At 40.9% G+C, this 12,119-nt stretch overlaps 1 protein-coding gene across 1 annotated transcript; it reads right to left on the bottom strand.

The window, feature by feature from the left end:
- Positions 1–2,872: 2,872 nt before the first annotated feature.
- Positions 2,873–3,403, bottom strand: LOC129327629 (uncharacterized). Its single transcript, XM_054976381.1, has one exon. It carries the CDS (start codon positions 3,401–3,403, stop codon positions 2,873–2,875), a length of 531 nt encoding a protein of 176 aa, XP_054832356.1.
- Positions 3,404–12,119: the final 8,716 nt, after the last annotated feature.

Below are 12,119 nucleotides of genomic sequence, written 5' to 3' on the forward strand. Positions count from 1 at the left end.
ATAAGGCTGTTACATCCTCTGGGAAACCCAGGATGAATCAAACAACCAAGGAAAAACAGTCTCCTACAGGAAAAGTGTTTTTGCCATATATCAAAGGAATTACTGATCAGATGGGAAAGCTTATGAAAAAGCATAACCTTCAAGCAGTATTCAGACCCACCCGAAAAATACAACAGATGCTACGATCAGCAAAAGACAGTAGAGACCCCCTCACCTCTGCAGGAGTATACCGTATACCCTGCAGCTGTGGACAAGTTTACATCGGGACCACAAAGCGTAGCATCCAGACAAGAATAAAAGAACATGAAAGACACTGCAGACTTGGACAACCTGAAAAATCAGCAGTGGCTGAACATAGCCTAACTCAAACAGGGCACAGTATCTTATTCCAGGACACCAAAATACTAGACAACACTTCCAACTACTTTGTCAGACTGCACAGGGAAGCCATTGAAATTCACAAGCATAAGCAAAACTTCAACAGGAAAGAAGAAACCTTAAGAATGAACAGAGCATGGTTTCCAGTTCTGAAAAACACCAGGCTAACAAAACACTCTATACTCAACAATAGCCCTGCAGAGAAGATTAGCACATCAAGCCCCAATCCATATGCAAAAGAACCTCCTCAGGATACAGTGAAGCCTCCCTCCATTAGCATTCCACACCCTGGGAAACTCTTACAGGATGACTCAGCTCAACCCCACCCCTCCTGAGTAGATACAAATGACCTGCCAACATCTTTTCCACACTGTGACACTGAGAGATCTCTGTCTTTTGGTGCTACACCTCTGAAGATGCCAGCCACAGCTGCTGGCGAAACGTCAGGAACTACAATGCCAAGACCACGGCAATACAGCCCGGAAAACCCACAACAACCATCGTTCTCCGGCCGTGAAAGCCTTCGACAATACATCTTCATTATGCTTTATGATAATTTACTGCTCACCCTAGCCAAAGGATAAATGGACACATATCTGACATCAAGAATTACAAAACTGAGAAACCCGCAGGAAAACATTTCAACCTGCCAGGGCAGTTCTCAGGGAAAGCAATGAATGAATGCAATGAATGAATGAATGAATGAATTATTGTTAACTCTTTTATCTGTCTGCCAAGTTGCTGCTATTTACATGTCCTACCAAATGTGTTATTCCAATCTCAGCTGTTATTTATTGTTCTTGCCTCTATGAATCTTGCCTCTAATTAGCTCTTCCTGACAACTAACCCACACACCCCTACTGCATGTAATATTTGAGGAGTTGTCTAGGTGGGTTGGCATCAATTGTCAGGTGGTACCTAAGTGAGGTATAATTCCACATAGGCCAACCTAAGAAACCTCCATATCTCTGAGAATGTTAAAATCTGTCATTTAGAGATCAGCTGCAATTTGTGGAGATCTCCAGGAGGGTTGGCAATCATGTTAGTGTTGTCAAGCCAGGAGGCCTTTGCATGGACCTGCCTGCTGCCAGACATGCCACTGTCTCCCAAAGAACCTCAGGAGCAGAGAAGACTGAGGGTAAGGGCAGAGCCATGGATCAGGCACAAGAGTGTATGTCTGGCAGCCCAAGGTCTTCCCCCTGCTGAGGAAATGTCAGGAGACCCCTGAGTCAGTACAGGATCTGATCTGCTCCTCATGTGTAGCAGAGATGAGTCAGCTTGGAGAAAGGAGCCTAATGAACCCAGCCTCACTTGTAGGGGAAACTCCCTTTATAAGGCTACAGTCAGTGTGGGATTAACGCATCACAATCTTGGTTTTCTAGACATGCTTGTTGCCTGAGCCTTGAAGTGCCACAGTCTTTGATTTTGGAATATGTTACCTGACCTTGGACTCTGACCTGAGAAGCCTTGTTGTGGGCCCTGTTGTTGCCAGGACTTGCCTCCAACCTGGTGAGCAGGACACTTTTCATCCTTCTATTTATATTTGTTGCTCTCTGCTATACTCTTAGCATTATGTTGCTAGTGTTTCTGCTGGTTTTGATAAATAATTGGTATGTTGGCCCCAGAAACGCAATTAAAGGCTTTCATGTTAGCAGAGTTTATTGTTTAGCAGAGGAAGTGTGATTGTAGGTGGTTGTGAGCTGGTTCTGCTGGCTGGTGTGTGTGCAGGAGAGAAAATAACAAAGCATACACTTGCTTATATTTAGAAAGGAAATAAGAGTTCTTTATTGTAGGAGCTCCATACTCTGACAGGAAAGGAAGAGCGACAGATCCTAACTACCTATCTAGTCTAAGGATGGTCATGGATGCTAGGACAAGTTCTGCATCCATGCTTCCAAGATGGAGGGAGGAGGAGAGAGATGGTGCCTGTAACAAAGCCAGGAAGAGGTGAGAGGGAAGAAATCAGCAGGAGGAAATCCTGAGAATAGCAATCTACATATCAAAGGATAGTCAGAGTAGTAAACAGTAAACAGAATGCCATGACCTCTCTATCTTTCTAACTCTTTGGTTTGTCCCTCTCTGAAACCTTGGATCAGTCTATGAGATTCATCTTGTCTCGTAGAGTCTGAAAACAAAGTCTTGGTAGCGGCTTGTTTAGGGCATCAGCAATTATCTCTCCGGATGGACAGTTGATCGTCTTCACAATGCCTTTCTGTTGTAGTTCTTTCAGGAGGCGATACTTCATGTCAATGTGCTTGGTTCCCATGTGAATGTCATCTCTCTGTAGAAGCTTGATATAAGTTTGATTGTTTTCACAGATTGTTGCAGGTTGTGACATCTGTATTCCAAGATCTTCTAGTAGTCTCTTTAGCCATGTTATCTCTTGGCAATATAATCCAACTGAGATGTATTCAGCTTCTATTGAAGTTTGAGTGACTGCATTTTGCTTCTTGCTTGTCCAGTTTATCTTTCCATTTCCATAGAAGAAAGTTTGTCATTGGGAAGATAATCTGGTATTCAAGTCTTCTCCATAGTTAGCGTCTGTGAGCACAACTAGTTCAGGTTTGCTGTTAGCTGGTAACTTGAGCTTGAAATGTGCTGTACCTTTCGGGTATCTAATAAGTCTCTTGAGTACATTCCAGTCTTTGAAGGTTGGTGCTAAAGACTTTCTGCATAGTAGACCCACTGCAGCACTTATGTCAGGTCTTCTTAGTGTTCTAATGTAGAGTAGCTTGACTTTCGCAGTATGATACTTGTTGTCTGTTGGTAGCTTTTCAGTGTCATCTAGATCCTTTATATAGCTTGATTCCATAGGAGGAGCAACTGTGTATGCCTCTTCCATGTTCATGAAGGATATAAAGTCTTTAATCTTTTGTTCTTGGTTAATAAGGAAATGTCCATCTTCTTCTCTGTAAAGTTGCATGCCTAGGTAGTGAGTAACATTACTTAGTTGCTTGAGTTCAATATGTTTGCTTAGGTGTTGTACAACTTCTTTGCTGTCATCTGCATTTTCATAGGCCAGCATCAAATCATCAAGATAAATCAGTAGATAAATCCATTTCCCATTGTTCAGCTTGGTGTATAGACAAAGGTCATCTTCACTACTCTTGAATCCTACATCATACAGTGATGTAAATTCCAAACTTTTTTTTTTATTTTTTTTTATTTTTATTTTTTTTTATTTTTTTTTTATTTTTTTTTATTTTTTTTATTTTTTTTTATTAAAAAAAATATAAAAAAAAATAAAAAAAAATAAAAAAAATAAAAAAAATAAAAAAAATAAAAAAAAATAAAAAAAAATAAAAAAAATGTAAATTCCAAACTTGAGCAGCTTATTTGAGTCTATAGAATCTCTTCTGTAGTTTGCATACAAAGTGTTCTTATGCTCCTTTTTAAAATCCAGGACGTTGGAGCATGTAGATATCTTCTTCTAGTTCACCATGCAGAAATGTCTTGACATCAAATTGTTCCACGTGCATGTTCTTGCTTGCAGCGGCACTTAGTAGTGTTCTTTCTGTGGTGTGTCCCACAACAGGAGCAAAAGTTCCATATTTCTGAAAGTAACTTTTAGCAACTAGTCTTGCTATGTATCTCTGAACTGAGCCATGTTCATCATGCTTGACCTTGAAACCCCATTTGCACACCACTTGCCTTCCTCTTCCAAGGTAGTGGTGCAAGTCTCCATGTTTTGTTCTTGTGTTTTGTTCTTCTTCAAGTTTTTGTTGTGTGGCTTTTCTCCATTTCTCAGCTTCTTCTGGCGGTAGCTAGGATAATTCATCCCATGAAGTAGGTTCAGGTATTTCCATCATTCTTGCAAGGTAGAACAGTCACTGAGCTGGAATACTTTTGGTTAAATGCTTTGATTGCCTTGGTTCCACCTCAGCACTCTGTGCCTCTGGTTGGTCAGATGTCTCTGGACACTGTTCCTCTTGTGGGTCAGGTGTTTCTGGACTTTGGCCCTCTCATGGGTCAGGTGTCTCTGGTAGTGAAACATCTGGTACTATAGTTGCACTTGGTGTACTAGTGATGAGTATCATAGAATCTCCAGGTTCTTCATCTGAATCAGGATATGTGATTTGGCTGTTCTCTTCAGTGATGGCCCCCTCTTCAGGTCTAGCCTTCTCACTTTCATTGAACTATACAGCTCTGCTCACAATGGCTCTTCTGGTTTATGGATCATAGATCCTGTATCCTTTGCTTTGTGCTGAATATCCAATAAGAATTCCTTGTGAGACTCTGTCATCTAGTTTGCCTCTCTTCTCCTTTGGAATAGGCCTTGCTCCCAAAGATTCTCAGATGTTTCACACTTAGTACATGGCCATGCCAAAGGTCAAATAGGGTAGCTTCAGTAGCTGTTGTTGGCAGTCTGTTATGTGCATATGTGGCAGTCATGACTGCTTCTCCCCAAAATTGTTTTGGTAGTTGAGCATTATGCAACATACATTTCACCATGTCTAGCAGTGTCCTATTCTATCTCTCTGCTATTTCATTTTGTTCAGGAGTGTAGGCCACTGTGGTATGGTGTTCTATGCCTTCCTGTCTCAGGAATTGTGCGGCATTGGAAGTTTGATGTTAATTATTGGGGAATCAAATAAACTTGAAGACTATATTTTGTTCCATTGTTCATCTGTTGGTGAGTTACTATCTTGATACCACTTTTTTTGAAAGCTTATTATTATGGGTTTTATATAGTGAAGAAGGATATTGTATACTTTTGAAATTAGGCCTTTTCGAGTGACCTCATATTGTCTAATAGTAATTCAAATTCTGTTTTTAGGTTGTTTATGGTTTCCTTTAAGCTTATGTGAGAGGCCATATGGTTAAGTTGGAGGTAGGTATACCATGGGATATTGTGGTGAGTTTTCTAACTAATTTGTCTAAGATTCCTTTTTTTGAAGCAAGCGAGTTATTTTATATTGTCTCCAGTTTTTACTGAAAGCAGAAATTTGACCAGGAGGAAATCAGCTTTGTGACAAAAAGAAGATAATCTAGAAATTTCAGGGTGAGTTTGTTTCTATAAAGGTCCCATGTTTTTAAAATTGCTATGAAATAGACATTTTGCTTAGTAGAAGATCTTTGAGAGTTTTGTTTGTTCCATATTAAATCTTGGATAGACACAGGGTAGAGTAGCGGTTGAAAAATGTTGGTCCAATCTGTTTGGTCTCCTATTTGTAACATATGAAGTATATTTGTTAGTTGGATTGATTTTTGATATGTCTGTGTCTGGATAATTAAATCCACCCTGTGTATTCTTTAGTCTTAATGTAGCTAAGGCAATTCTTGGGTGTTTGCATTGCCACATAAATTTGTCTAAGGTAGTTTGCCATTGATTTAGGAGTTTTGGTGGTATTACTATAGGAATTGCTTGGAAAAGAAATATCAATTTGGGGAGTGCAAAAGATTTTATTAAATGTTATCTATTATACCATGATTGATCTAATTTGTCACATTTAATAACTCAGATTGTATTTGTGTAACTAGCAACAAAGCCTGTTGTGGGAAAAAATACAATGGGCTCTAGAAAGGGGAGGGTGGGCAGGCAGGCATTCCCTCGTCCTCCATCACTGATCATGGGTGGATGAAGGCAGGGGGGCAGGCATGGCCACCTCCTCTGCACCTGACCCTTGCTGAGTGAAGGGGGGGCCCAGCATTGCCACTGCTCTGTGCTTGATCCTGGCCAGGTGAATGGGGAGTGGGCATTGCCTCCTACTCCACACCTGATCCTGGCTGGGTAAAGGGGGGCGGGGCATTGCCTCATGCTCTGCTCCTGATCCCAGCCTGGTGAAGGGGGCAAGCATTGTCACCTTCTTGTCACCTGATTCAGGCTGGGTGAAAGGGGCAGGCATTGTCACCTGCTCCTTGACTGATCTTTAATGTCTTAATTATTCGTAGGAAGTTATTTCCAAATCCCATCTGTCTTGGGGTTTGGATGGAACGATCCTGGCCAGGTGAAGGGGGGCAGGCATTGCCACCTGCTCTGCTTCTGATCTGAGCTGGGTGAAGAGGGGATGGGTGTTTCCACCTTAATGTCTTAATTATTAATAATGCACCCCACTGTATTTTTGTGGTACTAGCACTTCTTTAGTGCCTTTTCTGGCCTTTTCCATGGTGTTCCAGGAGCATTTTGGAAGGGGGAGGGTTAATGAAATCCTGATATTTCCATGTTTTGATTTATAGAATACTTGTGTCTTTAATGCTTCCCACTTTTTTATACAGTCTTGTCATTTCTTTAGTGCCTGTTCTGGCCTGTTCCGTGGTATTTCAGGAACATTTTGGTACGGAAATGGTTAATAAAAACATGCCAGTTCCGTGTTTTCATTTCTAAAATCTTGTTCTGCAGTATCTTTCATACTTCCCACTGGTTTTTGTGGTCCTATCATTTATTTAGTGCATGTTCTTGCCTGTTCCATGGTGTTCTGGGAGCAGTTTGGCAGGGGAAGGGTTAATAAAAGCATGATATTGCCTTGTTTTCATTTCTAAAATATTGTTCTCTGATGTCTTTAACACATCCTACTGTTTTTTGTGGTACCACTATTTATTTAATTCCCATTCTGTCCTGTTCTGGCTTTACCCCTTCCCTGATCTATAGAGATAACTTCCCCTGGAGAAGATGGCTGCTTTGGAGGGTGGACTAGATGGCATTATACCCTGAGGCTTCTTCTCTTCCCATTCACCCTTCCCAAATCTCCAGGGAATTTCCCAACCTGGCATTGGCAGCCATAGGTATATCCCATTACTCTTTTCAGGTTTCCCACCATGCAACTGGGCCAGGCTCAGTTGGCACTGCACAGTTCAGACACTGTACAACCTCTCCTGGGAAGGGGCTGCTATGATGAGGGAAAGCTGAAGGTAGGGGGACAGATAAAAGTATGTTGGCTGGTAAGTGGGAAGGAGAGAAGGATGCAGAGAAATGGGGACTTATGGGTCTCCTACTTATATACTTGTGGGTCCCCCACTTATATACTTTTATTAATCACAATTATTAATCTATGTACACTAAAATATATATTGGATGAAATGCAATGCAAGCATATTACTAAAAGTAATTAAATTATATGAATGGCTACTTTTCTCTTTTTTTGTGGAACAACATACTGTGAATCACCCTAATACACTGGAAGTTTATTTGATCTGTGTTATATACATGACAAATTTCAAAGAGTTAAGTATGAGTCCTACCCTGCTCCCTATTTGAAACCATACGCGAATTGTTAAGTGTTCACCTCTTAATCACATTGTCCATGGTCAAAAATATTTTCTGAGCTATTAGAGATGTACCACTCAGGTCTACTTTCAATACTTTAATTATCACTGCATGTTCTTTTCTAGCCTTAATCATGTTTAAGATGTAAGTCTGTACCAACCTTAACTATGATATATCAACCAGAATTTATAACCAACTAAGAAAAGGAAAGACCCACTGTGCTTTATTTAATGGTCTATTTTTTTCTGTTATTAAATTAATTCTGCATTAAGGCATAAAAGGTACATAATTCATACATCACAAACAGATACATTAACATGTTCGTTTTTCAGTACAGCATAGGGTGCATGTGTTTGTATATGGGGTGGGGGAGGGCTTGGTTCAGACATAACAAAAAAAAATCCATGGTTTATTTATGATTAACCCTGGGCCGTTTCCACACGGCTTACTTTCTTCCGGAAAACAGCATCTTCACACGTGAAATCACGTGAGAAGACGCTGTTATCATGCGAGAAGACACTGTTATCGTGGAAGACAGTGTCTTCTCACGCGATTTCGCATGATAACAGCATCTTCTCGCGTGATGATGCTGTTTTACGGAAGAAGGTAAGCCGTGTGGAAATGGCCCTGGTTCACCTTGACAAATGCTGGTTTCATTTCCTTTCTCTGTAGCGTAGGAAGACATCACCAAAAACAACTGAAGGTTAAGCCCAGGATGTCTGCAAGGATCAGTTAACAAGCAACAAAGAAACATTAAATTGTAGGTAGTTTAAATGTAACACTAAACCATTCAATTAACCTGCATAACGACATAAGCTAAAGTTAGTAAAGTAGTAGTACTTTAATATAGGGTCTGAAACCAGGATATGAAGCTGGTTTGTTGACTACAGTTACTCTAAACCATTATGTACAAACATGGTATCCTAGCTTAACCCTTGATTGTTTCCTGCTAATGCTCTGCATCTGCCTCACCTACATGCCTGGCTCAAAAACAAAACTGTCTGGCAGTAAACTTCTGTCTCCATTCCTGCCTCCATCCTCTTAAAGACAAAACAACATGGCAAACTTCTGTATATCCCTAAGGGAAAAATAAGTTCTAATGGAGCCTGTGCTGTCTTAATTGCCTGTACTCTAACAACAAAGTAAATTTACATAAGCACCCTATTTATACTCTAGGTACACAGCACTCAGCTGGAGATGGAAACATACTGGAGCCTACAACCAAGACTGGGAGAGGGGCAGGATGCCACAAGCATATTGTATGCCTTGCAGCATAGATGGCATGCTGGGAAGGAGTTTTATAGAATTTTCATGTGGGGATTGTGCTGAATTTGGCAGTAGGAGTTTGTTTTCCTGGAGGATTGGCAAGGGAAGGTTTAATTCCACTTCCTTGGCTATCATTCAAGTAGAGGGGGGCATGGCTCAGTGTCTGATCTCTGTACTGGAGAAAAGCTTCCCAGCCTTTGAATCAATAATGTTAGTTGGTGATGAAGTAAGGCTTTGTCATCAGTTGGGTGCTGCATTGAAGTTGCTGGGTCTGTGGTGGGGAAACAGCAAAAGGAGTGACAGTACTGAAGCTTAGATTTGCTGAGACAAGTCAGTATTCACAGATCCTCTGCAAGCCAAACCTTTTTTTCACTAACCATCCACACATTTAAATTAAATGAGTTTTGTATTACACCAGAACCAAACCTGTCTGTGTGGCTAATAAACCAGCTTCAGTTCCTGTCTTCACATTGTGGTTTGACAATTGGTAAACAACTGTAACTAATTGTCTGCATTCAGGCAATCACACAAAGTTTTTCCTTTATTGTGTATTAACTGTTTTACACCAAGCAGGTAAGTGTGAAGGAAATAGTTGGTAAAATGGATGCTAAAAAAGAAGAAAGAAATTGAGATACAGAGAAAGATTTGGCATGCTTATGCCTGGTTACCAATGGATAGGTAAGATGTTTGAAATGAGGTATGAGGTGCCAAGTTGTCTGGCTTATCTCTGAAAAAGTCCCTTCCAGACCTACTTTGTCTGCCCTTAAGTGTTTCTTCTCTTGCTTGGAAAAATAAGAGATCAGCAACAGGAAATAAAAACCTTGGCCCTATACTGATTTATCTTACTTAAACCTATTTCAGAATATATATATTGCTAAAATAATATAAATACAAACATTAAAATCAGTAATAAAATATTAAAATAAGAATGCAGTATTAAAAACCATGCATCTCAAAGAACAGCACCATCACTAAATCTTACTCATGTCCATTGTTTATAATAAATTAATCTTATGGAGTCAAGTCAATAAAAAATATCAGAATCAGCCTCCAAATTCCAGATGAATAGAAGTGTGCATAATGGGGGCGGGGGGGGGGGGGAGAGCCAAAAATGCAAACAAAATTTGCTGGTTTGGCTCATTATAGTGGCTTCCAAAACACTGGAACAAAATTAGAAATTCAAACTGTAATGAGTTCCTCCCACTGATCACTTCATATGTTTCTTACAGCAGGTCTTACTAGTGCAGTAGCAGCACAGGTAGGCAGGCCAGTGTTACTGTGCCTGGAAGAGGAATGAACCAATCAAAAGGCTTTCTCATGCAGCCCAGAGAGGAAGGGGCTGTCTCTCCTTTCCAGGAACCAACCACCTCTGGAGTATTTCCTCAGCCACTGCAACCTGACCAGCTGACGAAAGGCCTCGGTTGATGCCCAGAGGTTCACAGAAAGGCGAGCCAGCCTCTTCCTCTCTGGGCTGCATGAGAGAGCCTGGTGCCTGAGAGACATTGCCTGCCTTCTGGTGGCTTCAGTGAAAGGGAGGCTCATCTGTTGTGGAGGAGGTAGGCAGTGGCTTGAAGCCACTGAAAACTCAGAGGGTTTATGTTATGGAGGGAGGAGGACTGTGTTCTATGTAATTTTGGTGCCATTATGAGCAAAACCAGTTGCCCCAGAGATATTCATTTCACTATCCCCCTTGAAAGAACAGTAAGCAAAGCAGCTGTTTTCCTGACACATTGTGCACCTGCCCACAGACACTTGCTTTCCTCTGGGGCTCTGTTGTTGTGAGTGCATGTTCTACTTGCTCACAAAACTTGGAGGGTCAAAGAAGGGGAGAAGACTGCATTCTGAGCAAAGTTGGCTGCCCCAGACAGAGAGTAATTTCCCTCTGTCCCCCACCAAGAACAAAAAGGGAACACAATCCTCCATCGTCTTCAGCAGAGCAATCTACCTTCCCCAAGTTACAAAACCTAGGCTTAACATTTGAACCAACACAAATGACAGTTGAAGAACTCTGAAAACATAAAAAGAAAAGCAGTTGATGGCATGAGGGCTATTATCCTGTAAAGGGCAGGACACAAGGAGATGGTAATTAGTCCCCAAGCATTAGAACAGCTATTCTTTTCACACAAAAGTCAGTGGAGTCCTACCGAAAATTATTATAGGAAATTCTGGTGTGTTTTTATACAAAAACCCAATTTCCATTAGAAAATTTTAACCTGCATGGACTTTTTCAGCATTTCCCACAGTCTATGACTATATATAATAACTAAGGGCTGCTGTGAAAAGTATCAATGATTATTCTATGAACATTTGAAAGATCTCAGCTCAAAAGAAACTTAAGAACTCAATGACAGTCAATAAATATAATTGCCTTTGATCAGCAAATGCTTTCTTTGAAGCTGTATTCACCCTGTACGTAAGGAGAAGAAAGTGGGAGAGCAATATATATACAAACCCAACCATTCCTACTTGGCAAACAAATGGAAGTATTAAAGGAGAGGGCTAATTGTGGCCATGTATATTGGCAGTAGTTTTTAAGGAAACAGCAGGGAGTTGCTGAATTCAATTTATCAGTTCCCAAACACCAGGATTTGGGTTCTGTTCTTTTCACTAAACTAGAACTACAGCTGTAGAAAAAGGATCCTTTAAAAAAAATAGTGAACTTTTTTGCTGATATAAAGGGAAACATCTGTTGTGCACCACTGTTACTTTGGGCACAAAGAGAAACAGGTAGAGGACCAATGAGGGATGAGCACATTAACAGCAGCGATTGGACTTTCAATAAATGAACATCTATTCTCCTACAAATGCATTAGGTTGGATCCTGAAATCCATCAGCAGAAGGTTTTGAATGATAAATGGCTTTTCCCTTCCTCCAACAATGCTTTCTGACCCTGGGAACGTTTATTCCTGGGGTTGTGGGAACCATGATTTCTTCTACTCAAGGAAGGGCAGAAGGGAGTGATTTCTTCCTGCCCCCCTTTCCCACTGCAGCTTCCAGACCTGCATGGCTATTATACTGTGGGTTCTCTCAAGACGACACACATGCACTGGTTTTAATGTCAGCTGAAGGAAACTGCTTCTTTTTATTAAAAAAAAAAATAGAGAGCTCAAACAAGCTCAGAATAGCTCCCCAAGGGAAGGGAGCACTCCTGCCTTCCTCTGGCCATTTTCCTGTTTGAAAACAGCAGGGGCGGAGGTTGCCAACTTTGCAGCTCCAAGTGGAGAATTTGTGCACAGATTCTCCACATGGAGCTGCAAGAACAGTGAAATA

This window comes from Eublepharis macularius, chromosome 4, assembly GCF_028583425.1.
Source record: "Eublepharis macularius isolate TG4126 chromosome 4, MPM_Emac_v1.0, whole genome shotgun sequence".
Taxonomy (NCBI): Eukaryota; Metazoa; Chordata; class Lepidosauria; order Squamata; family Eublepharidae; genus Eublepharis; species Eublepharis macularius.

What these genes read in the sequence shown, in the direction of transcription:
- LOC129327629 (XM_054976381.1), bottom strand. Translation starts at nt 3,403, where the DNA reads ATGCTGGCCTATGAAAATGCAGATGACAGCAAAGAAGTTGTACAACAC.